The 26,291-nt window shown below is 38.7% G+C and overlaps 3 protein-coding genes across 4 annotated transcripts; 1 reads left to right on the top strand and 2 right to left on the bottom strand.

Annotated features, from left to right (window-relative positions):
* Positions 1-217: 217 nt before the first annotated feature.
* LOC116616869 (calcium homeostasis modulator protein 5-like) lies at positions 218-2,394 on the bottom strand. Its single transcript, XM_032378973.2, has one exon. It carries the CDS (start codon positions 1,953-1,955, stop codon positions 846-848), a length of 1,110 nt encoding a protein of 369 aa, XP_032234864.1. The 5' UTR covers positions 1,956-2,394; the 3' UTR covers positions 218-845.
* A 499-nt stretch (positions 2,395-2,893) lies between these two features.
* On the bottom strand, positions 2,894-12,279 carry LOC5509939 (beta-galactosidase-1-like protein 2). Of its 2 annotated transcripts, XM_048732943.1 has the most exons (18): positions 11,764-12,279; positions 11,059-11,127; positions 10,677-10,772; positions 10,426-10,534; positions 10,064-10,162; positions 9,180-9,267; positions 9,018-9,082; positions 8,351-8,501; positions 8,044-8,139; positions 7,533-7,625; positions 7,360-7,410; positions 6,689-6,741; positions 6,247-6,399; positions 6,056-6,166; positions 5,319-5,412; positions 4,988-5,075; positions 4,204-4,450; positions 2,894-3,922 (listed from the first exon to the last, which is right to left on the bottom strand). In XM_048732943.1, exons 1-18 carry the CDS (start codon positions 12,108-12,110, stop codon positions 3,830-3,832), a joined length of 2,103 nt encoding a protein of 700 aa, XP_048588900.1. In that variant the 5' UTR covers positions 12,111-12,279; the 3' UTR covers positions 2,894-3,829. The 2 variants fall into 2 exon arrangements, with proteins under 2 accessions (XP_048588900.1, XP_048588901.1); XM_048732944.1 differs by lacking the exons at positions 10,426-10,534; positions 10,677-10,772; positions 11,764-12,279 and having other exon boundaries at positions 11,059-11,109.
* Positions 12,280-17,489: 5,210 nt separating this feature from the next.
* On the top strand, positions 17,490-24,277 carry LOC5509926. Its single transcript, XM_032378993.2, has 6 exons — positions 17,490-17,887; positions 20,331-20,460; positions 21,267-21,438; positions 21,701-21,849; positions 22,200-22,414; positions 23,641-24,277. Exons 1-6 carry the CDS (start codon positions 17,567-17,569, stop codon positions 23,821-23,823), a joined length of 1,170 nt encoding a protein of 389 aa, XP_032234884.2. The 5' UTR covers positions 17,490-17,566; the 3' UTR covers positions 23,824-24,277.
* The last annotated feature ends 2,014 nt before the right edge of the window (positions 24,278-26,291 follow it).

Genomic DNA, 26,291 nt, shown 5'->3' with positions numbered 1-26,291 from the left:
TGTAACAGGTCTTGACAAAACTGGTGTAAGAGGGGGATCAGATGTACTCACTAACTCCACCCATCCCCCCACACCCATCCCCCCACATTTTTGTTGTTCCCGTCATATAGCTATAAATAATGACATGTGTAAAAATTAAATTTGGTAAACTAAAGATTTATTCTATGCAAATAATGCAAAGGTAAACTAGAAAGGAAGAAAGGATGACTAGAGCCCCTAGAAGAAAAATGTGTTTATTTTCATGAAGTGATATACAGTATGCAAATCACAATATGTAAATATTGTGATAGTCTGTATTGTAATACATTCTTGTGTAAATATTCTATTGAAAACCCCTTAAAACAAACACATTATTATCTATTTCTAAGGCTTTCTACTAGGAGGCTACAAAAAACATTCCTTCTCACGAATTATTTGTACATCGTTCTTGTAAGCATTTTATTCTGAAACCGCAAATTGAACAAAATAATTTATCTTAAACCTTTTAAATATGTATTTCCTTTAAACTATTGACTTTTATCAATGCAGAACACACTCTTACTATCACTTAAATGATTAATAGTCTAAGTATCAATTTTATTTTTCTATAAAACTATTCACATTTGCTCAAAGCAAAACAAACTCAGTACAACTTAAACAAGGTGTTCATTAGGTATTAAAACCTGCGAGCGAGCGAGCCATTCCTTGTTTTTTTGTTTATAAGGTTAGGGTTTCATGGTTTTACCAATTTTAGGGTTGGGGTAATACCAACCTTTTTGAAAATATTTGAACGTCTCCCCCAGTGCCCCACCCCCTGATACGGCCCTGGCATGGCTTGCAACGTAGCTCGCCTAGTGTCAACTCCATTACACCTCCTCTGTTATCTCCATTTGGTATCCTTTCTTTTTTTCATGGTGTTTTCCTGGATACTCTTTGATGTAAGGCTGACTTCGGTCTCCTGTAGACCGGGGGTAGCGATCTACCATAGAATCATAGACATCTTCGACCACACCAAACGGGTCCCTTTGCTCCATATCAGTCCAAGATTTGTCGACAAACGTGACAGCAACTCGTTCTTTTCCCGCTTTTTCTGCTTGCGCTTTAAAGGCTGCTACCGCCGCGTTAGCCTCGATTGACTTGTATTCCTCGAGATCTGGGAATGCTTCTGGGTATTTCTCAATTTTCATCAGGTCTTCGTACGCTTTCACAAGTATTTCGGATGGGTTTTTCTCGCTGAGAGTCTTCTCTGCAAAGTACATCTCGGCTTTTCGCTTGCCTTGCTCTTTGGCGAGCTCGGTCATTTTGGATTTGAATGTCTCGACAGCAGAGTCTGCCTCGAGAATCTTGTATTGATACGGACTTGGGATCTTGGAATCCGGGCGCTGGAAGCAGCATCTCATGGCTGTCAAGATGACGAAAGGTATAAACAGCATCAGAGCCAGTAAAATGAACGCGATCATCTGCGAGGTGTCTGCCGCTTTCTGAAAATCCTCCAGAATTTTGACTTTTTGTTGAGCCGTCGTATTTAAAAGCTTGGCAGCCTTATTTCCCATCACCGCGCAAGTGTAATATTCTCGATGTAGGAAGGCCCAGAAAACCCAGAGACAAGTTGCTATCATGCTGTAGAAAATAACCTCGCATAATTTTTTGGTGCAACCCCATCTTGGATACAGAAAAGGAGCAACTTTTTTCTTGAAATCACGCGGACCTTCGTGGTAACAGCAGCCACGGACCATTTTCCAGAAGTTTTCGTTCAAGAAGATCGCGACCAAGAATAGTAACAACCCTGGTACAAAGATGAACATGGCTCCGTAAGCCCGGTAATCTTTGGTCGGGCAGCTGAAGAGATTTTCGCCCGATACAATCGCCTGTAGCCCGAAAACGAGCAACACCATCACAACATTTCGGATCGTTCCTCCTTGGTTTTCCAGAACTGATTTGAACTGAGTAACAAGCGTAGCCAAAGACAGCGCCATCTTGCAAATTTGGTGTTTTCCTTCAGACACTCAGACTTTAGAAGCGAAACGGTCAGCACTCGTTCACACGGCTTCAGAAGGACGGTCATTAGAATAAAGTAATTAGCATATTTACATTAGAGTCAAGTCTCTCACGGTCCTTTGCTCGTCGTACGGACGTGAAGTGAGAGGAGATCGGCTGCTTTTTCGTGTTTTTCGTGTTTATTTGGCATTTATAACTGATATCTACGGCTGTGTTCCATCAAAGCAGCAAAAACCTGCACAAAACAACCCTAAAGCATACTGAAAACAACTGAATTTTTCACTTATTTACCCATGTCCTTTTGAGTGTTGTGAAGTTCGCGAACCTTGTGAACTCAAACTTATTCACAAGGCTCAAAGGGCCGGTCCCTCGCGTACAAATAAATGTTTGTAGAAAAAAAAAATGAATAAACGATAATTCCGCTGGTGTCTATGAGAGTGTTGTGATCTATACTGACCTTTTCAGCTGACGATCTTTCACACGCTCCAAAAGACCCAGGGTTCCCGCTGGCCGAGCCGAGCTAATAACAAACTTTTTTACTCCAGCTTGATTTAGCCAAACAATACACCCGCGAATATTGACTTAGAGATTAAGAACATACAGGTTAATATTTGGCATGTTAAGCAGCCTTTTCATAAGAACCTTATCAGCATGGTGGTAAATAATGCCGTAATAATTAAAAAGCCCCCCTCCCTTCGACCTCGAATTTGGGAACATTTTACTGTCGTTTCAATTTATCGCAAATAAAGTTTTGTGCTGAATCTGGTGTTTTTCATTGAAATGAAATAAGCGCCCCCTCTCCAATAAGCTCATCTCCCCCAAAGACCCCGAAAATTAAAGAAGCGCCCCGGGCGCTTATTTTAACATTACGAAAGGTTCTTATGTGTAACCTATAAAATATAACGCGAAGACGCAATTTAAAACATGATTTAGGGTTCAATTATATTGGTGCATTGCATATTGTAAAATGTTACAACCGTTAAATGTTCGTTCTATACAAGCGTTCTGACTAGTTAATGCTTGGCGTATATGAAAAAAAAAAAACTACTATAAAAATCTAAACAGCCTGATATGTCGAAAGGTACCCTGATTTTTAAGAAACTATTTAGCCTGATCTAAATCAGGCTAAATAAGGTGACTTATACGCGGATGAAAAAATTGCACGTTAACACTTTTTATCTCAAGATGATCTTGAAAATTCTAGGTTCTTATACGCTGGACAGGTAAAAAAAACTCACCCGGCGACATTCATAGGTCATAAAAATGGAATTGCGATATTGAAGCAAAGAGCAACGATTCCTCTACCCTGGATGCCAGAGGCTCGAGCTCACTCGTTTGCTGTCACGCCTGTATTGGCTCGAAACAGTTAACGAGTGAAGCTCGAGCCTCTGGTACCCAGGGTACGATTCACCTGACAGTACTACCCACTACAACACTTTATCATTGACAGCTGGTTTTGTTATACTTCTAGGAAGATTCTTTTGTACCTTGCTCGTTATCAAAAAACACTTTTTATCTCGAGATAGGGTTTTGATATAAAAGCCTACCCCGACAAACGCCTCGCCCTTGAAGTTGCTTGAGGATAATAAACTCCTCTTCGTCGAAACTTACTACGAATTCCCATACGCAGCGCTAACAATATTACCCTTGTTTTATAACTAAACCCCCCCCCCCCCCCCACCACCACCACCACCACTTTTCTAGGCGTGTAGATAGAGGTGCGAGCGCCGAGGTCACTCTCCCCTTGTCAGCAGCAAAAAGCTGTTTCTTTTAACGAAGAGTTTTTTGCCTTATATTTACAGCTATCCAGTTTAGTACACCTCTGTTTTCTACTCTAATTTCCTAGCAATGTTCATTGCTCGTGTATTTCAGCGCCGAGCATGGATGAATCTGAAAACTGCAACACGTGGTCTGCTCTGGGCCCATCCACCTCGAACAAAATAATCTAAAAACAAATGTCAAGAATCAGACATTAAAAGGTTAAATTAGCGACTAAATACAAAATTTCTGGTGTCCCTCAAATGAATCACACAAGCCAAAATACGGCGTTTTCATTAAATGAATATATACAGTAAACTCGCGAGAATGGCCCAAATGTTTGTAAGTAATTACTTGATCAAAAAAACACCTTACCACTAAGTAAAAGGCTAGGATTTCATATCACTCGCGAGCAGTTCTAGACAAGATAGTAACTCGGTTCTCGTATGTTTCTCGACTGCTACTTACCGTATTTTCCCCGCTTCTGAGCCACGATGCCGGTAAATAAAGCGTTTCCTGAGGCCCTAGTTTCCAGTAACGGCCCAAGTTCTTCCCATTGACCAGACACACTCCCTTGCCCCAGCCCTTGGGATGGACAAACGTATCTCGGGGCTGACCCTGGATATGCAGAATGCCGCGATAGAAGCCTGGCGAGTGGCCAACCGAGCCATTTATCTTCGTACCCGCCTGGGACCAAGGAACTTCGAGGAAAGCTCTACAAAAAGGGAACGATGGAGATGTTATAGAACAGGGCCACACGAGTAGTCAAGTTTCGAATTCCGACTGTACTTTCTGGATAGGCGGGCTAAGTACGAATGTTAAAGCGGCAGCCTCGACTTGAGATTTACCGATTTATACGTCGCGCTTCTGCTGTGCCGAATGAGCTGTTTGACGTCCGCGCCGAGCTTTTGATATGCCGGATCAAATATTCATTTCGATTTTGCGCAAAAAAAATATCCACAACAAGTCAGATTTGTCTACTAGCAAACTATTGAGTGCAACTAATTTAGTGCGACATTTGAACTATCGTTGAACCTAATGTATTTGTGTCGATACAAATAAACAATTAGGCTCGGCACGGCAGGAGCGCCATTTTGCAGCAAGAATTAGGCATGAGTTTCGGCGCGCGCGCGCATTCTACGTTGTTGTTTCTGCAGGCCGAAGGGCGAATACCGATACCAATGATCACGTTTCAAATCCTTTTGCAGTCTTTAATTTCAATGCATTCCATATAATCCCCACTTTCACTAACCGTTCAGTAAATGTCTTGTGAAAATCCAGGGGATATATTTTCCATTTTCTTGGCGTTTTACCGTCAATCAGAACCTTACCAAGAATACCTGTAAAAAGAACACAATACAGTCAGTTCAATCAGTCTGTTGTGTCGAGTTGTACAATATTTTTATAGGCTTTAATGCAAATAAGGGTCAAACATGCATCAGCAACGTAACATAAAATAAGGGGAAATCTATGGGAACTAAATCTTTAGAGCTGAGTGGGTCTTACAGTTATGATGACTTCTGAAAACGGGGCCGTTTAGCATTCTAAAAATCTGATATGGCATCTATAGTAGACGTGCGTACCTTTTCTCTGCGCATCCATAGCCTTGCCAAAGTTTGCTCGTCCCATGTTCTCCACCATAATTTCAAGTAACACCTTGTCGTCTTCGTCATTTGGCTATTAAGACAAAAGGCCGTGACTTGAGATGTGTATACTGTGAGCCTATCGGTTGGGCTGAATGCCCTAGGAACTACGCTGCGAATTATTTGACTATAGGAGAGTCAGGTATTACACGTTTAATTCAACTTTTTGGTATCAATCTCTCTTCTCCGTTTTTTCTGTTTTTGAAGAAAAAAACTCGTCGCCACATGTTAGGGGTGGCGATGGGTACCTCGGGATTTCGAAAAACTCGCAAAAATTTAGCAGTTTTAGGGCTCTCGGAGCCTTGTTTTTTTAACACGGTCTCGAATTCTTGGATTTTTAAAACGCGTTCTCGGGGTTCCTAATTCTTGTTTAACGCGATCTGTCTTATGTTGTTACCATGCTACATGCTACCCTCTTCACTATTTCGTAGTGTAGCAAGAATATATTTGTAACTCTACTTATTCTTTTTTCAACTGATGTTTATGAATACCTTTAGCAAGGTATCTGAAAACAAGCTCGAAATAAAAAAGCTCGGAAAAAGAGACCGGAAAAGCTCGGGCTCGGATTCCGAAATTTCACAAGTCTCGGGCTCGGATCCACGGGTCTCGGCAAGTCTCGAATTTACTCATCGTTTCCACTTATGTAAGTGTCTATCAAGAATCGCATACATGTGTACCTTCTCAAATTTCAATTCCAATTCATTTCTCTCCAGCTTCTTGGTGCTAAACGTTCTCTTCTTGGCATCATAACCACAAAGAGTTGAAATTACTTTGGAGTCAACCATCACCTTGTACAAAGAACAGTAGTGTTAACTCATGCCTGTGATTCTCCATTCTCTACCACAAGCATGACGGATACAATACTCACATGAGCTCTGTCCCGGACTATCTCTACCACAAGCGACTTGGCATCATGCTTCAGTGCCGTCTGATAAATGACGAAGCCATACCCCTGGCCGCCATGATTGTTGATTGGTAAAAACTCCATGGGTTTAACTGTGTCACTGACAATGGCTTGATCCTATGTAAAAATGCGTTTCAATAGGTTTGCATGTGAAAAGCTCGCCACCTTTTGAATCCCCACCCTAGTCCCTGGCAGGGCAGACTTTAGGCAAGATAGGGATTTCAAATTTCAAAGTAGGTGTTTGACTCGATTGAGGCGATTTGAGGCAGTCGCTAAATATGAAGAATGTAAACTTGTAGGGGTTCAGGGATTTAGGCAATTATTCCGTTGCCTATCCGAGACTTGTAAGCACAAAATAAGGTGCGGATATTAGTATAAAAATAGGTTCTTTCATTGCCATACTTACTAAATATTTGTAAATCTTCTGGAGGGGAACAAAGTCCTTCATTTCAATGTTGTCTGAAAAAAAAAAGAGTCATAAAAAGTCATTCATTGATGTTTTTTTTTATATAAAACACGAAATAACTCCATATACCCATCACACAGAGAGCCATATAAAAGAAAAGAAGATATATTTAGGCTTTTAGCCACTATATATGTTTGTCTGCCAACTGATAAAGCCTGCCTTGTCCCTGGCCGTCCTAGTGGTTTTTCTGTGCTCGTAGATGAGCTGTGAGTGGCTCTGGGACAAACTCACCTGGTTCTCTCTCTTACTCTCTCTTACTAACCACAGAAAACCCATATAGTTCTGTCAAGAACACATGAAAACAAGAGTGGGATAAACTATTATGGCCATCCTTTCGGTACCCTGGGGTGACATAGATCGGAGGTAGGATGATCATATCATCTAATATTATCAGATCATTATTAGATGTAAGCAACAGAAAAGGAAAGATTATATATTTTGTGCAGGAACAAAAAACAGTAATCTCTGTCTTCCATCCACTAAACTTTGTCATGAGCGCACACATATGGAGGCCGATTTTTCATGAATTCATTCACATTGTCTATTAGACAATACAAATATTTTTTGGTCAGTTTCTTCGATTAGAAAGTTAAATAAGTACATAGTCTTACCATAAGCCCCTTTATACAGGTTGGAAGGGATATCTGGGAAAGGACTAGGCACTGAAATGAAAAAAATGCAAATGGGGATAATACTACCTTCTTGTACTTAGCTTAACTTAACAATGTGCTTATTTTTGTACAGTAATCTACAGAAAAGTGCACCTGAGCCATGGTCAACTCACATGAATACTTTGGGGCATGTTCACGGATGAACTTCCTAAGGGCTTTATACTTTGGTGTAATATCTCCTGATTCTGACAGTGGAGCATCATAGTCTGTAAATACAGAAAGTAAAATAAGATTGATGCTTTAACTCTGCATTAACATTTTCATTTGGCAAAAGACATTCATTTGAGAATTGCTGAACTCCCAGTGACATCTCCACCAGCCTGTAGATCAGTTACCTGACAGACGCATTTGTAAACTTCTTTTATATTGAACAACATAAAGAGATCAACTTACTAGTCTGTAAAAGACATGGTATTTGCCTCTTAGAATACTAAATAAATTATTCTAAAGTGGAAAGCTTTTTGACAGAAAGTCTATAAAGTATCTACTGGCTTACTTCTGACTTTATGACCTACTGCTCATTTCCTTATAATTTTTCTTAAATATTGGGGGGGGGGGGCATGCCCCTTGTGCCCCACCCCCTGCTACGGCCATAGTAGTACAAAAAAAGTAAAATCTACTTACCATAAGATGTGATATCTGGTTGGTAATCCCCTTCCAATACTGATACCCCAGATGGAGTGAAGCTTGCCCCATTCATGAAACCAAAATTAGTCCCCCCTAGAACATAACAAAATGTTTATCAGATTTTACAAAGAGATAAGTTTTTGATACAGTCATAATTAATCACTACTTACTAAATATTCCATTTAATTTGGCATGTGGCTATCTTTACATTTGGTGCATTAAGGGTGTGCTTACTTTAAGAAAAAGCACTTATTTGAAGCTGGGCACTAAAAAAGCATTCACAGCACTTCCAGGTCTTACTTACCATGAAACATGTGAAAGTTGATTGATGCTCCCAAACTGAATAAATCTTTTATTTCTTTGATCAATTTTTCTGTGGGCAAAATGTGATGTTTCGCTCCCCACACATCAAACCATCCCGGCCAGAACTCTGTTACCATCAGAGGTTTGTCGGGCTGGAAGGAAGATGGAAAGTTTTGGTTTCAGTTAATTTGGCTGTATTCTGCTCTCTAGATAAATTGAAGAAATAATATTTCAAAATGAAACATGTGACTTTTTGTAAACTTGTAAATGCATCTTTTGTTACTCATGTTCACAAGGCATATCACATCTTTAAACATCAGGAGCATATTTTTATGTAAGACCAGTACTTTTCAGGCTTTTTTTTTTTAGAATAGTTAGGCCTTATCATATCTGTACCCTTAGTTGATCCGACCACTTTTCCTACTCCCTTAATAAGTACCTTCTCATCTGCCTCATGTACCAGTGCATGTGACTAAGAATTTATAATTATTTTATTTAGTTAGTTCATAGAAAAGGGTGGTGCCCCACATGCGAATCCTATTGTGCCCCGTTGCAACTGTTTTGTATGTTTTTGTATTGTACTGTCTATGAATTATCGAGTAACTATTGTTGTTGACTCAATAAAGCTGAAAAGTTATCTGTAGTCAATAATAGGATGGAGGGTATACCTGGATCTCTTTAAGCTGCAACAGGGCATCTTTCACATTCTTTTGGAGATTTATAGTCTTTAGAACTAAAAATACATTATATCACAATAGATAAATACTCAAAATATGTCAATCACATTAGATAAATACTCTAAGAGAAAACTGAAAAAAAACAAAACCCACCTCCACCTAGGTTGATTGGATGGGTTTTCATACTGAACAGGTTATCTGACATGAGTAGCATCTCAGTGACTCCATTCTTTACCATCATCTAAAAATTCAATTATTGTTTATAATTTAGTACTAATAATAACAAAATATTTGATAGCAATTTTGGCCAATCAGATGCTTTCTCTTGAGGGAGGCCTTTATTTGACCTCCAGAACCAGAACCAGAACCAGAACCAGAACCAGAACCAAAATCCCTCTCTACTGAGTATTACTTAAATCCATTCGCCACATACTATCACAAATCCTGCAATTTAATTGGCTTTTGTACTCAATATCTTTTTGATGTGGCTTTGTTCCTTTCGAGCTGTGGAGACTTCTTGTCCATGTAAGGGCTAATTTTGTAGTTTACTAGCCAGCATGATCATGGAATTGTGTCTTGTGTTAATAGAACAAACTTTAAAAAGTGGTTTTGATTGCATGTGCTCAATTGTTTATGCATGAACATGACAAAATTTTATTTTTTACACAGAAGAAATTCTCATTAGCTATGAAAATTGTCAATTATTCAAAGACAGTGGTTTTAAAAAGGAGTGGATTTATAAACAGTTAGACAACAAATCAAATTAGTCAACTAGACCTTAGTTTTTGTGTATCTATCTTAACATGAATACCATCACAGCTTTTCATGAACAGTCCAACAACAAGACCCTAACTGAGCGCACTTATCATGAAACGCTGTGATGTCATCACCTTGTGGATTATTAGAGGACAGATGCACACAAAAATGCGATCTATTTGTTAAGTACTCTTCTTGTATCATTAATGGCTTAGTTCCTGAAACCGTCAAGGTAGCCATGGTAACATGCATCACACTGTACTAGTTTCCTAAACACTCACCTTCTGTAGAAGCTCCATGTAAGTCATGTCAACTTTCTTATCAAATGATGAATACTCATTCTCTATCTGCCAGGCAATGATAGGCCCTCCTTGGCAATACTGTAAAATAATATAAATACTAATGCTTGCAATTTGCTAATTTCCTTGGCACATTTCAATTTCTTTGAGGGCAGGGAAAAGTACATGGAATGTGTTTGTCACTATATATCATCACCATCATGATCACTAAAACCATCATCCAAATTATCATTTATCACTATTAGCACCACTACAACCATGACCATTGCCCACGTCTACCTCCAATCATTATTATTAAAACAAGGGAACCTTATTTATTATACGAAAATTGATAAAATAGGCACCTGAAGTGGTGTCAGCAAAGGGAACAGCTTTTGAAAGTATCTGTCCACTGCCTCCATGAATGGACCATAGGATGTCCTTAGTTTCATTTCAGGGTCACTTAGAAGCCAACTACAACCATACAGATTAGTTATTAAGCAGCTAGCATTAAACAAGCATTACTATATAATGTTAAAAAATGATTAATTGATAATATCAATGTATTTATAATCAATGATTTATCATGCAAATCAACAAGAAAATGTTTTTAAACCTTGGTAAGCCTCCAAGATCCCATTCTGCACAGATATAGGGACCGGGTCGTATGATGACATATAACCCAAGTCTTTGAGCTAGCTTCACAAATTTTCTGAAATGTTAATATGCAATTAGAATTAACATAATAAATTCCATTAAGTAGCCATTAAATATTAAAAATATCACTGCTTTAGTTACAAAATATAAAATTGTATATCCTATCGGTAAGAGATATATGACCACCTTTTTTAAAACACAAAACACCTCAAATTTATGGTTAGAGCTCAATATTAGAATGGAATAACTAAAAAAGAAGAAAAAAAGACTGACTGTGGTTGTAGACACTTTTAAATAATGTGAATTTTACAGAAAATGAATAACAGTCAGTGAATACTTACACAATATCTAGTTCATCTTTAAATTTGAAATTATCTTGGACTTGCTCATGCAAATTCCAAGCAACATAGCTGAAACAAAATGTGGGATTTTAGTTTTCAATTGTGAGGCGTTAATAAAATGGAACGGAATTATGTGGTATCTAATTCTGAAGTTTAGCTCCCCCAAAATAACATTGCATAATTCAGCATAAGCTTAACTCAAGAAGGTACGCCGGGCATGGGGATATCCCCTGTTGCATAGCTGTCAACCTTGCTTTAGGGAAAATCTTGAGAAAATACAGTGAATGTACCAGAAGTATCAAAGATAGCTAATGCGGGAGAATACAGAAAATGTATGGATATTTTCAAGAAAATCAGGCTTGAGAAAAGGTTCAAAATCTTGAGACTCCCGCCTAATGCGGGAGAGTTGACAGCTATGCCTGTTGGGTCGGGAGGTTCTGCCTATTTGTGTCGCAGGTTTTTTTTATCCCACCCACCACTCCTGCATACGTGACCTGCCGGGTAAGTGACCTCCACCGAAAGGTGTGACAGGTATCCTCCTGGGGGGCGGGGAGCTGTGGCCTGGAGGCCCGGCTCCTCGGGTGCGCTTGGTTAGGCCGTTACCAAGCTAGCCGATACCTCACCAAACTTATCAGGCGATCAAAAGGGGATCTATACCATAATTAAGTGGAAACCATTGAAATTAACTTAAGATCAAACACTTACGTTTCCACAGTATTTAGTCCCATGGCTTTCAGCTTAACCAGGCGATCCTTCCAGTACTCGGGCATGACTCGAAAATAATGCAATGAACCGCTTAGAATCAAGAACGGTTCCCCATTTAGCGTAAACTTTGAATCCGAAAATTCCAGCCCTTTTATTACAGGGGCAGTATGCAAAGTTGTATTGATGAGTTTTCTTGCACTCTTAAACCTGGAATCAGTCCCTGTCATAGAAATCCAGTAAACGACGTATAGAAGGCAAAGGATTGCAAGACATAGCAAAAATCCTGGTCTACGGCGAAAATTGCTGAAGTGAAAAGTAAAGGCAGCTTGAATGCGCTTGAATCCCATCGCACTACAATTCCGTATGTTTCGTGGTTTATGAAGCTTATTTAGTCTTGAAAAAGCATCAAAACTTGTTCTTTAAAACTTTCATGCAATACAGGAGTCATTTCATCCGCCATTTTTTCAGCAAATCAACAACAACCCCTTTTGGGGAATGGGGCGAGTGTCTTGCTCTACTTTTCTATGTGTGATTATTTTTGAAATTGTGAATTTCCCTGTTATTTTTTTTGTAAAGTAAATAATTTTCTAATATACACTGCACTTTAAGTTACATGAAGCTTTTTCGTCTGGATATTTCCTCACTCTCATTTATTCTTTGTTGATTTCCGTGGTGAGATGTCTGACCCTCTCCTCCCTTCCGCACATCATTGTACTTATGAACTCGTGTGAAACCTGGCCCAGGTCCTGGTCGCAGTGGCCGATAAACCACAGCGGTGATCAGCTCTGCGTCACTTTCTTTTTCAGCCGCGAAAAAAAAAAAAAAAAAAAAGAAGAAAAAAACACTAAGAAGAAGAAAAGAGACATAGTGCTAGCATTTACAACACAACTATTTGAGGTGGAGTTAGGTTCATTTACTACAACAGGAAAACATGTTCTCCTGACTAATAATGAATTCCCAAATGTAAAAAAATTATACTTCAAAGATTAGCCTTAGCCATGACCAGGCCCGTACCCAGGGGGGTGCAGGGGGTGCGAACGCCACCCTCACAACGGTTCTCAATAGACGTGCTCTTTGACAAAACTATAAAGCATAAGCAAGATCACTCTGGTATGTAGTTAAACCCGACAAAAACGTCCCGTGGAGATACTGCAAAGGCATAAAAAATTTCTTTTTTTTGCGGGTAGTCAGATTTTTTTTCAAAGAACTCCCTCCACCCCCCCCCCCCCCCCCCTCCATATGAAGAAACCGTTGTCGTTTCAGGGGTCTGGTACCGAGGAATTTAAGTTTCTTTTCAGAGGCTTTCTCCATGGAATAAAGATGGTCATAGTCACTGTTTTTCTCTTCTGAATCAAATTCACAAAGTTTGCGAAGCACCTGCGGTACGGCAGCTTTATAAATGACAAGAATCGTGCAGGTTTTCCAAATAAGAAATATATTAGTTTCCATATATGAAAGTGCCCGCGTCTTGGAAAAACGACAATTTTTTGCTCAATTTTCTTGATACGCCCCCCGGAAGAATGATCCACTTTTTCGGATTTCACAACCCCCAAGAAAAATCGTGGGTACGGGCCTGATAACGGAAGGGCATCGGCACTAAATTTGTAGTAGAGAATTCCCTCTATCACAATGGGTAACCAGAATGCGTATCAAGCAAGAATGGAAACTTCTCGGTAAACAATCAAATAAAATTTCAAATAATGAACTCAAAAATCGGCTCTAGGGTGTCACGCTTGACCTGGTTACTGTAATCGTGTGACTAAAAAGCAGGTGCTACTTATTTGTAACATTAGCCTCTCGTCAGCCTAGTCTCAGGCGTTCTTATCGGTTTTCCTGTGGTTGGGTTTCCTGTGGATGGTAAGAGTTGTGACGTCACAGGAAACCATCTCCCCGAACGCCTAGTGAAATTCGCCAAATCAAAAATGGCGACCAGAGAATAGCGAATAATGCTGCAGGAAAATCAACCTTATGCGCGCAAAAGTAGCAAACGGAGGAATACCTTCAAACACGCTTGTATTTTATGGGTTGGCTTGGCTGTTTTGCCTCGAAGATTCGATGAGATGTTTTGAGGAGTTTGTTCACGCATAACCGCAGACATGTATGGCGCGTTTTCAGGGTCAAAATTAATGTTGCGTGTCACGCATGAAATTACTTACAAATTAAAACTTTTATACGCATTATTTGATATTCGAATGAAAACTTTTCGCATTATTTGAATAACCTATTAAAACTTTTCGAATTATTTGATAATCGAACTAAAACTCTATGCATTATTTGCTATTGGTTTAAACTTTTCGCATTATTTGAATATGAGAATCGAACCAAAACTTAGGCCTAGATTAAACGGCGTGCCAGGGTCGCATTATCGAGCCGCTCTAGAAAAGTCGGACAGATAATGCGACGTTAGCACGCCATTTATTGTGCACGAAATTGAATTAATGAGGAGGTCGCACCAACTTTCTGGTCATCTTATAATTTATCAGCGGTGTTCAGAACGAACTGACACTCTTGGTAATGACTTATTTTAGCTGTTTCAATGTCAAATTTAGTTTCAAATTTTATACTAAAACTTTTAGTTTGTTGATAATTTTTTTTCCATGAAAGAAATAAGCAAATAGAAACACTGCAGCTTTTGTTTTGTTTTTAACTGTAATTGTTTTTCGGAATGTTCAGTTCCACCTTGTCCTCATGTTCCACCTTTGTCCTCATGTTCCACCTTTGTCCTTAATAGCTATTTGATAATCTTATCCGGGTGTTGTTTCAGCAATGAAGTGTTAGTATTTGAAGCCTTTTCAAATGGCAGCCCAGCTTCAAAGGGGACAACCTTTTGGTCTGAAAAAAATAAAACTATTTGATATTTTTTTTACTCAAAAAGTTTGGATAAGTCTTCTGAAGGGGACACAAAAAGTCCAAGTTCTTGATCTGGAAATTTAAACCACTTTGCTTTTGATATAAACCAATGTTTTAGCTTATGATTGTTCTCAAGTCTGCCACATAGCTAGGGGTGAGGGTAGGGGGCGGATGCTTCCCACTCAGCCAACAAAAAGAATTTCTTTGTAAATCCTGGCTATGCAAGGGTGATCAATGCATGACGCATTACATGAGGCTAACATCAACTAATCACTGAATTTGTATTTTATTTTCATTGTTGCCACTAAATTTACCCTTAAAAATCACTCCAGTATATCCCAAGTTGCCCTTGTCTTTGCCCTTAGCTATAACAGATCATGTATTTTTTGTGTCACTTCTATAATCTAACAGAGAGCTGTATGTGCTGGTAGCGATAGAAAGAAATAGTCAATGGCCAAAATATTAGACTGTAGTTTCTGGTAGGAATAGATGGGACACGATGATGACATTCCAATTAGTTTATGTTATGCGAGAGCTGAAAGCTTCACTAAAGAATAATGTTATCAAGCAAGTAAGCAGGCCTGTAGCTAGGTGAAGGTGAGGAATTTGGTTAAACTAACCCACTTTACTGGGAGTTGTGTTCAAATGAAAGATAAATTAGTATCACTGTAGGCTAAGGGGAACTGGGATACCTAGGTAGTACCACTGCAACAGAAGAAACCTGAGAGAAAAATGGTTTGCTGAAAAGCAAAACTTAACCCCTAAAAAAAATCTGGCTATAATGGCCCATGATTTTCAAAATACATCCCATCAGGCTAATGTTTTTCAACAGCTATTCGTTTAGTATTCTACAGGATTGATCAAAGGATTCTATAACAAACAACCAAGATATTCAAAAATATGAAAATGAAACTTTATTCAATATTAATACATACTGTATAGCACAGATAGCTTAGAGAAAAACTATTGCCATCAAGAATTTAATCACAAAATATTTTTTTTGCTGGCTGCATATGGCTGCATAAAATCAACGCTGTGTCTACTTGCACGGCTTCCGGTAAAGAAGGAAAAAAACCTAGCTGCACGGCTGTCTCCCATTTTCTCGATTTTTAGTCTAAATAACAAGTTTCTGGCTTTGAAACACTTCCACGATTATTTAGAACAGCCAAGAGATGTTTTTAAGCTTGAAAATCTGTGCATTGAGTGACCCGCAAATGCTCGGCACAGTATGAACGAAGCGTGGGTTTCGACACCGTTTTTTCGCCATAACAGCTGTGCAAGGAGAAAAAAAAATAGATGCACTTCCCTTTTTTCTTTTTGCCATTAAGCCAAAATGAAAAATTTTGACTTTAAAAACCTCCCACCGTTATTTAGAACCGTCAAACGATGGCTTCGAGCTTGAAAATATTCGTAAAAGGCGACATGCGAATGCTCGGCACACAATGAACGATCATTAATGTCGAACTCCACGCTTCGTTCATTCTTTGCCGAGCATTTGCGGGCCGCTTGTTGCATAGCTTTTCAGGCTAAAAGTCGTCGCTTGGCTATTCTAAATAATCGTGGGAGTGTTTTAAAGCCAGAAACTTGTTATTTAGGCTAGAAATCGAGACAGCCGTGCAGCTAGTTTTTTTTCCTCCTTTGCCTCCTTGCCGTGCAAGTAGACACAGCGTAAAATCAAAGGTAAACACGATGGATTTCGATTCTTGACTTCTCCACATTTATTAAAATAACTTCAGTAATACATGGAAACATAACTCGCAGAAGAAATAAAAAGAAATACAAATGAGAACAACTTAGCTGTAACAAGAGGAAAGTGGCATGGGGAAGATTTTTACAAATGCGGAGTAGATTCCAGCGACGATCAAAACAAGTCTCGATTCAATTTTCTCCAAAATTCGGAGCTTCGTGCAAGCTTTTACGATGAAAATAGAAGCAAACAAACCTCCAAATGTGTAGAGGATGCTTTCTTTTCTCGGGAAACAAGCCCTAAATCGTGAAATGACAAATATCTAAGACGTGAGGTCAATGCGTAGGCAAGGTAAAATCAGGGACCGTTTTGAGAAATCAGGGACTTTTTTGGCGAATTTCACTAGGCGTTCTGTGGGTGATCTCGTCCCAGCCCCCAGGCTACCTCACGGTTTATCTCTGAGCACAGGAAACCAGGTAAGAACGCATGGGGGACTAGGCTGGCCTCTCGTATTTGACCCGGTGGAAAAATAATAAGAGAAGCCGTTTCGCTACAACCGGAGCCCGTCGAAAACATAGAAAAGACTTAAAAAAATTTCAGTGAAAGGTTTTACTGATGATAGATAACTAACATTATTTTGGGTAACTTAAAGGATGTTACGTCAAAGAGATCACTTTGACATAACACTCTTTGTTTTTCTCCTAGCTATTCTTTCATCATTATTTTACTTTTGGTCTTGTAGAATACCTATAGCTTATTAGATTCTCCCACCAGTTAAACAGCTATCTTTCAATAATATCGCAATAACTTTGTTGTTTATTTGGGAATGTTCTAGTCACTCTTTTAAACAGATTTTCGAATTCAGAGGTTTAGCCTGTGACCTGTTTTGGAAATTCTACTTTTCACTTTTCTGCCGAAAAAGGTATCTGAAAAATTGAAAAAAAAAACTTGAGATATTTTTTTTTTCATGGCGATATTGGAAATTTATCTAAAGTTTTTTTTCTAATAATTCTTGTCAATGGTGATGCAATTTAGCTTTTCCATATTTACTGGGATACCTGTGCTTTTATCACTATTGAATACTTCTCCTACGTACGACCCATTATCTGTGTGCCGCTTTGGTCAGATTAATTTTAGTGTTCGGAAAACGAAACACGTCAGTCACATGTGATAGGGCCCCCCATTGAGCATAATAAGCATTGCCCAGATTCAAACTGGCATATCGAAATGAGTTGAACTCTTCGCATCCAACATTCATTTTGCAAAATGAACGCGTTTTTTATATCCAGTGTTTTCTCTACTTTCCTTTTCTTCTTTTCAAGTTTTTCCTATTCTGAGTTTACTTACCTCAATTTCATGGACATTCCCGCTTATGCTTTGGTGGGTTATGTCGTGGAAGTGTTCAACACCAGTGACTCTTTCAGCTGCCAAGCAAAGTGTTTCGATGTGAACTCTTTTGTGTCGGTAAATTTCGGAAGACGAAGCGCGAATGATTCTCAGTTTACTTGTGAAGTTAACAACTCTACACATTTGCTGCAGCCACTTGGCCTGAAACGAAGGCCAGGATTCACTTACTTTGCTGTGGCGGTGAGTACGAGTTGCCAGATTTTTATTTATTTATTTTTTTTAATGTTACTATGAAAATGTCTAGGATGCATATAAAGATGTTCATGCCTAAATGATTTTATTTAGCTGAAGGAAGCAGAGTTCCTTATTACGAGAAAAAAAGTCATCCGAACCCTAAGAATGAGTAACTCTCATTAAAGGACGCTTGTTCTTGATCACAGATTTTTTTTCCCGAGTTGCGATGAAAGATAAATAAAAAGTGTCGATGAGACTTCTTATATTTTTGCTTTATCCACTTTTAAGTGAAAAGCAAATATAAAATCGCCAAAGTGCTTTGAATTTCTTATTACGACTTTATTAAGAATAACCCCAAAATTAATTAAATATTGATGATATGATGAAGTATTAAATCGCAAAATTTGAAGGCGCTTCACGGAACGACCAGATTACAAACGAAGCTTAGATTTGATATAAATCTCATAGAATAGAAGTTGAAAAAAGCTTTTATTATTATCAAGGCTGAACTCTCTGGGCGTCTTGCAGAACTCGCGGTTGCAAATGCGCTTTACAACAGCCCCTAAAGATTCTGAATCTTTTGCTGAAATAGGCTCAACTTTATCGGGACTATGTTAAAAACATTAAAATAAAACACCTTTTTAGCCCGTGCAAATACCTTAATTGATTTATACGATGTATTTTAAAATTATTTAAAACAAATACAATTTTAGGCCAGAGAAAATGTTTAAATGCGCAAATCGTTAGTTGTTTTTTGGGAGTTGTGCGGCATGACGGAAAAACATGACTTGACGTTTCCAATAAGCTCATTACACACCAAATAAGGCGGAAAATTATCCTAAGTACTTAGTGAGTAATATCAAACAAAATATCAAGTGCGACTTTTTTTAAATTGATGCGACTCTTTGTAAAGTGTCATTGGAATTTGAGCTTTTCGTCCCTAAGCCCATACATGGCGCAAGGATGATCAAGGAAAAAATGTCTTAAGAGCCAAAATCTGGGTATGTGCATTTCGAACTCACGTTATTTGTGTTTTAAAAAGGGATAATCAGTCCGGAATACAAGGAACTGGTGGCTATTGTAATAAAAACAATGTATCTTTCCTCTTTATCTCTTCAAAACTGCGCATGTTCAGGGTTTTCCCGTCATGTCGAGTTGTGCAAAAAGAGAGCTGCCAGGTGCTGTCCAAATTTAATCGATTAAAAAATAATGAAAATACTCGTATTGACTCCTTTCTTACCAAATCGAAATAACAGAATTCATATAGATAATTAACCATGACTCAATATACTACAAAATTAGACATTGTAATCTACGTACTAGTGCTTCAGCGGGAATAAGAAGGCTTACTGAAAATCGAGATGTTACACCAATGATTTTGCTATAAGAAAATGGGGACGTAATAGCACCACAAATATATATATATATATTCACCACCACAGAACATGTTCTCCTGACCACTAATAATGAATTGCCAAATGTAAAAAAAAAATCATCCCGGAGTAAATTGAATTATACTTCGAAGATTAGCCTTCGCCATAACGGAAGGACCATCGGCTCTAAATTTGTAGTATAAAGAATTCCCTCTATCACAATGGGTAACCAGAATGCGTATCAAGAATGGAAACTTCTCGATAAACAATCAAATAAAATTTCAAATAATGAACTCAATAATCGGCTCTAGGGTGTCACGCTTGACCTGGTTACTGTAATCGTGTGACTAAAAGCAGGTGCTACTTATTTGTAATATTAGCCTTTCGCCAGCCTAGTCTCAGGCGTTCTTATCGGGTTTCCTGTGGTTGGGTTTCCTGTGGATTAGCCTCTCGTATTTGACTCGGTGGAAAAATAATACGAGAAGTCGTTTCGCTACAACCGGAGCCCGTCGAAAAAAGAAACCATTTTCAGTGAAAGGTTTTACTGATGATAGATAACTAAAATTATTTTTGGTAACTTAAAAGATATTACGTCAAAGAGATCACTTTGACATAACACTCTTTGTTATTCTCCTAGCTATTCTTTCATCATTATTTTACTTTTGGTCTTGTAGAATACCTATAGCTTATTAGATTCTCCGACCAGTTAAACAGCTATCTTTCAATAATATCTCAATAACTTTGTTGTTTATTCGTGAATGTTCTAATCCAGTCTTATTAGGAACATTATTAGGATTATAAACACAATATGATAGAAAACTGTAATTCGGTTAATATGCTACCCTCGGTAAATAAAGCTTATAAAGATTATTGTACGAATCACAATTAACCAAACAAAATTTTTAGCCTAGGTATGTTCTGAGTAAGTTATCTTCTTCGAATTTGGTGAAACCCCGGCTAGATTTTCTTATAAAAAGGTTCTTCTGAAAAAAAGAGTGTGTTGATAATAAATATAAAAAATTAAAATGATCATTCAATATTCTGATTACACGTGGTGCATATTTTTGCCATTCCAGGATCCCTGTTTCTCCAATCCTTGTCTGAACGGAGGCACGTGTACCGCTGACCAGTTTAACTGGACGTATCGCTGTAGCTGTGGAGTGTCTTTCTCGGCAGCACCATATTTGGATGATCACTGTGGCACAGGTAGTTCGCATATCGAAGCAGTCGAACTAGTATACTTAAGGACAAGCTAGGTAAATCGCTATGTTTCTTTTTTTTTTTAGAGCGGTTCGTACAAAGGTACCTAAGGTGGGAGAGTGATGAAAAGTAGTTTGAAGGGCTGGCTTTAGATTACTTTGAGAAAATACAAAGTGGGTAGAGCGATGGGAAATAATATTTAAAGTTTTAATCGCTTATAGGTGGAGTTTTATTATAAGTAATCTTATTTTATAATTGTTTTGGGATCAAGGGAATATGTTTTGTTTAAGAAATCATATTGTCTTGTTTTTTTTCCTCAGGTTGTTATAATCAAAAGTTAAATTCAGTTAATTTGTGAAGTGTAAAATAGTTTTATGTACTGAATAAAAGGAGTTTATTTCAACAATAATAGTCAGCCAGGGATACGACATGAAAGAAGCAACGTTTGAATCGTTAATTAAACACAAAAACAGGCCGATATCTAGGATTAATCAAATTAAATTATATAGGCATTTTTTCTGCGAAAAGAAGAATTTTGACCACAACTTAGGTATTTTCCGATGAAATTATCATTTTGGCATTTGCCATTTGCTTTTACGTTTTTTTAGTAGCTGAGATAGGAAGACTGGCCTCAACAAAGTAGAAACTTATTTTTTACAGCCAACCAGGCTACAGAAAAAATAAAATAAGCCCCCTTTTTCATAGGTAATATTTATATTATATTATAAGGGACAAGGGGAGCAACAAATTGGAGCCCCAATGGGCAAGCAGATTTTCACCCCTAACAAAAATTTATGGTCTTACCTTTTTAGAGTTGGGGTTCGTTCAGCACAGTGTGTTCAGAAACGTTTTCAACGCAGCTGCCAGCGTCAAATATGTAATAAAGTTCAACGAGGCTAATCGATTGTGCCAAGTATTTGGTGCACGCTTGGCCACCATCGCACAAGTTGACAAGGCGTGGAAAGTCGGCTTATTTGAGTGCAGGTAGGCAGGGAGGGTGAGGGGGAACCTCCCAGGGAAGTCTGTAAAATTTCTATAAAGGCACGCTTTTGGGCAAATTATACACCCCAGGAATGGGACATAGAGCGCATGTGTGGCTTTCCGGGGCGGGTGGGCCATGGTTATCGTTTGCTGTTTACAACCTGGCGTTTTTGTTTATGATTATGATTTTTTGTTTACAACCTGGCGTTTTTGTTTATGATTATGATTTTCTGTTTTCACCCTGGCGTTGTTGTTGTGATTATAGTTATGGTTGGGTAGCAGAAGGGTTCGCTGCTCTTCCAATACGTCTTCCTCTCAGAGACTGCAATACATCAAGGGACCAACATCGTGTTCACAGGGTTTATTATTCCACAACGACTAAGAAGCTCGATGCTTACTGCTACAGAGAAACAGGTACATTCAGCATCAAGATTGAAACGGGTGAAGAGCGAGGTGCGCTGAGGATCCGCGCAAATTATTTCCAACCCTTTGGCTCTTACGCGTACTCCCGCTTCTGGCCCCGCCCTGGGTCTCCGAGGATGGAACTCCCACTTCTGGTCTCCGCGTATCCCTGGGTCTCCGAAGATCCTTTGGCAGGTCTACGCTTTCTTTTTCCTATTCAAGAGAACCCTGACACACAGTAAATCTATGTACCTGGCCACTCCCCCTCCTCCCCCCCCCCCCTTAAACTCTTACCACCTTCCATTAGCAGGACTGGGGCTACGCGATTGGGAATAACCAAAATATCCATTTTACGACTCTAGATAACTGCAACGAGGAAGGCTGGTACCAAAACAAATACAAGTGCTACCGGTTTTTCCTTGATAGTCACGTGCGTTGGGAGGAAGCATCACGTGCATGTCACGTGCACGGTGGCGTCATGGGTGTGTTCAACTCTATTGACAAGCTGGATTTTGTACGCTACCACGTGCCAACCCTGAACAACAGCACCTCTCGCATATTTGTGGGACTTCGAAAGGTAAGTTCACAAGCTTGTTTTACTTTTAACATTGGTCGTTTTGCTATGAAAGTGCCTAAGAAACGTGTGGTTACGTTCTGCGGTTTATCGAGGTCACTCAAGAATAACCTCATCCAATCAGTGCACAGATTCACCGAGCAAGATGATCTGTGAGTTGTAGTTTATGACTCACGTGACAACACTGTGTTGTTTTTCCTTTTTTTTTGTTTGTTTTAATTTACACTCATCATTTTCTAAAATAATATTCAATGTATAAAAGATCACAATTGAGTCGTTTTCATTGATGGATGGACGGAGATTCAATGTGATTTAAGAGGATGTAATTTACTACTGAGATAAACATCTCATTTGGATAGGTTCAGTGGCCTACGAAAAATTTTGTTGTTTTATAATTTGTTTTTCGAGACCATAGCATTAAGTAATGCCTCAGCGTTCGAACCAGGCGACTTCACGGCAAGTGCACGCTGGTATGTCAAAAATGCCTTTGTTAATGGCTGGAATATAGCTGGCCAAGACAAAAAAAATAGCATAAGATACACATAACACGACATGATTTAAAAATTTTTTTTTAGATTTTGGTTATAGGGTTAAATTGTATGAACTAGGTAAATATCATGTCGGGGACTTTGTAGATATAAGGCAACTTACAATTTGATGTTCTTGCTTCTTCTGATAAGTTCACCACAGAAAATCATAATGGGATATCTGTGGAAGGACATGTTTTACGCATTTTCTTCAAAATCTTACATCTTCTATATATTCTACATGCATTTTTAGGAGGAAGTTATGAAACTTAAAAGGAAAATGTAGGGTTTATATAACCTAAAAATATCACGTGACCTTTTGGATTGCAAATTCAAGCCAGAATAGACACAGATATGATTGATGACTGCGCCCGTAACGCCAGAGAAGATCGAAAATAAATTAAAATCTATAATTGAAATTATAACCCTTTCTTAAAAAAAACTTTCAGGCTTTATACGTATGCTCTCTAAATACGCTTTTTGTTGCTGTTATTTTGCCGCTAATCACGCGTTAGAATACCACCAATTTAGTCACGTGTTCTCTTTGGGCAAGTCCCCTATATAATTCGTCAATATTTTAACCAACGCCGAAGCGATAAATAAATGCAAATGAAAATCCTTCTGCTTGTCAATGTTTTGAGAATGAATATCTTTCTATTATATTTTCTTGTATTTTCTAGTCATATCACTTTGTTTTATCAGACAGGTGGAGTGTGGACGTGGAGTTACAATAATCTCACCCCAGGAGCACAGCTATGGGAATCAGCCGCGCCAGCCTCGCAAGGACCTCTGGGAGCTGTTACCATAGCAACCGGTAGACTCGTTGACGTACCTGACTCTGGATATCACAAGCTTCCCTTCGTCTGCGAGAAAAACCTACCTTAGTGTGTCGAGTGTTATCAACGGACTACCTGTGGTAGAGCCTAGTGACTAGGATGGATTTTAGTTATTATTGCTGTCAATCATTTGTGTAATTTTCTTTTAAATAATCCATTGATATTGTGTAGACATTAGAATTTAAGAACATCCTTAAGAACATTTTCAGACTTTTTCAGAAAAAAGAGAGTGGGAAAATTTCCATCACCTGGTCGAATTTCCAGTAGATCAATTAAAATTCGTACGATTACGTATTCTATTTTTGAGGTAACTGCTCGGGACAAGAGACAGCTATCCCAAGAAACTCATGTAAATATTTTTTTTTTAATTCGATAAGTTATTTCGCACACTATTATAGGAGGGTATATCGGTGAAAGAAGTCTTGTTCATGTATTCATGATAGAAAATCAAATGTATATATTTTGGACTCTTCTTCAATTCATTAAAAAATTGTTCCTGGTTCTGATTGGCTTTATAGTTTTCTAAAAAAAAAACGCCCTTGCGAAAGTTCAATTGTTTCTTTTGTCTGTTTTATACTAGCTAAGTAAAGCTTTATGACTCCATGTTCTAGGCCCTTTTTGGGAAATTCTCGTGCTTCAAAATTCTATGAGCCCTCGCAGAAGAAATATAGCTTCGAGCTTTCAATATGTCAATCTTGATGTTGAATTTACCTGTTTCTTTGTAGCAGTAAGCATCGGGCTTCTTTGTCGTTGTGGAATATCATTTTAGACAGGAGGTTCTTGTGTCGTTGTTGCTAAAGCTTTGACAGTGTGCATGTTGAGAATTTCCTCGCAGCTTCAGCTTGCTTGTCCACTCTACTATGTGCGAGCATGAATTTGCCGGTTGCGCTCCGTCTAGCGTGTGGTAATATATATACGAGTGCATATGTTTTTACTGAGAGGAAATTGGCAAAGTCTGAAACTCTAAAAATACATTTTAAAGAATGGTAGATAGATATCTAAATAGGTGCTTCTTGATCCGTTACAGCCGAATTCGATGTATAGCGATGGCATAAAAGTAGACGATAGAGCGGTCGCCCTATCTTTTAGGGCATTAAATTCAACCAACTGCTATAAATAAAATTCTTACGCTTTTGATATTATCCATTAAAGGATCTCACGGATTTCACAGTGATTTTAGAGCTTAAGGTTAGAAATTGCTTCGACCACACCCAATGTGCTATCTTAACCCTTAAGGGGTTTTCGGCTTTTCTGTTCCGCCAGTCAGATCATTCTGATTCATGCCTTGTTGAAACCGTGTTTTATTTTAAAAACAAAATACAAAATTCAGAGACATTCCACCGTTTTAGTCGAACAATAAACTCTCTAACTTGTAGCCTTTCAAGTTGGTCCCTACCGTTGTTTCAAGCATTTCCCTATCTAAAAGATATTCCTAGCACGTATAGTTTTATTATATTCAAAGGTGGAATTTTAAAGGCAAACAAGAGACATCGCAGGGGTCCAAACAATTTACAGAGGCATGATTCAATCCCTCGGCATCCCAGGTAGATGTCTCGGGCGTCCATAAGGAAGTATCGTCACCAACAGAAACGATAATGCTAGTCGTGTGAACGATTTTACCGCAGCTTTCCACATAAGTAATCATATCTTCGATTCGTCATCAGCTCCCGTGTCTTTTGTGCCACAACGGCTTGACCTTGCGCACTTGCTCAACATTTAAAAAAAAATCTGCTTGTTTTTCTTTTGCCCAAAAAACCCTCCATTCAATACATACTGTAGCCCGGTAGATGGTGTTTAGGTATCAATCCAATGTGGGCATACATTTTTCGTGATTTTCAGAATTTGGGATCCCTGTGGTTTTTCATACAAGCCTTGTATGGGGATATCCGATGCGGTTATTTTCGGGGTGTTTGCGTACTTGTTATGTTATAAAGGTGACCTAATTAATACAAAAACGTTGAAAACCCTTGCAATTAGTCCGATCTTCAACCGTAGATTGATTGGAGGGGCATGTGCCCCCAGTGCCCCACCCCCTGCTGGTCCTGAATAGCTATCCAGTGTGACACGATTGTTGTGTCACTGTCGTTCACCTGTCGTTCTGTTCTCTGATTGTTTAGTTGCGTATTTCGTTTTGACTCGACGACGCCCTTTGTAGAGCGACCACACTAAAGGATGCAACAGCGCTAAAGGATAAAATATTTTATTGTATCATTCTTTTTCCTTATTTTCCTGTTCTTCTTTTCATGTTTTTCCTATTCTGAGTTTACTTACTTCAATTTCATGGACATTCCCGCTTATTCTTTGGTGGGTTATGTCGTGGAAGTGTTCAACACCAGTGACTCTTTCAGCTGCCAAGCAAAGTGTTTCGATGTGAACTCTTGCGTGTCGGTAAATTTCGGAAGACGAAGCGCGAATGATTCTCAGTTTACTTGTGAAGTTAACAACTCTTCACATTTGCTGCAGCCACTTGGCCTGAAACGAAGGCCAGGATTCACTTACTTTGGTGTGGCGGTGAGT

The sequence above is a fragment of the Nematostella vectensis genome, chromosome 9 (genome assembly GCF_932526225.1).
Source record: "Nematostella vectensis chromosome 9, jaNemVect1.1, whole genome shotgun sequence".
NCBI lineage: Eukaryota > Metazoa > Cnidaria > Anthozoa > Actiniaria > Edwardsiidae > Nematostella > Nematostella vectensis.
Note: the sequence above shows the minus strand (reverse complement) of the source record. Positions and strands in the feature narration are given on the sequence as shown.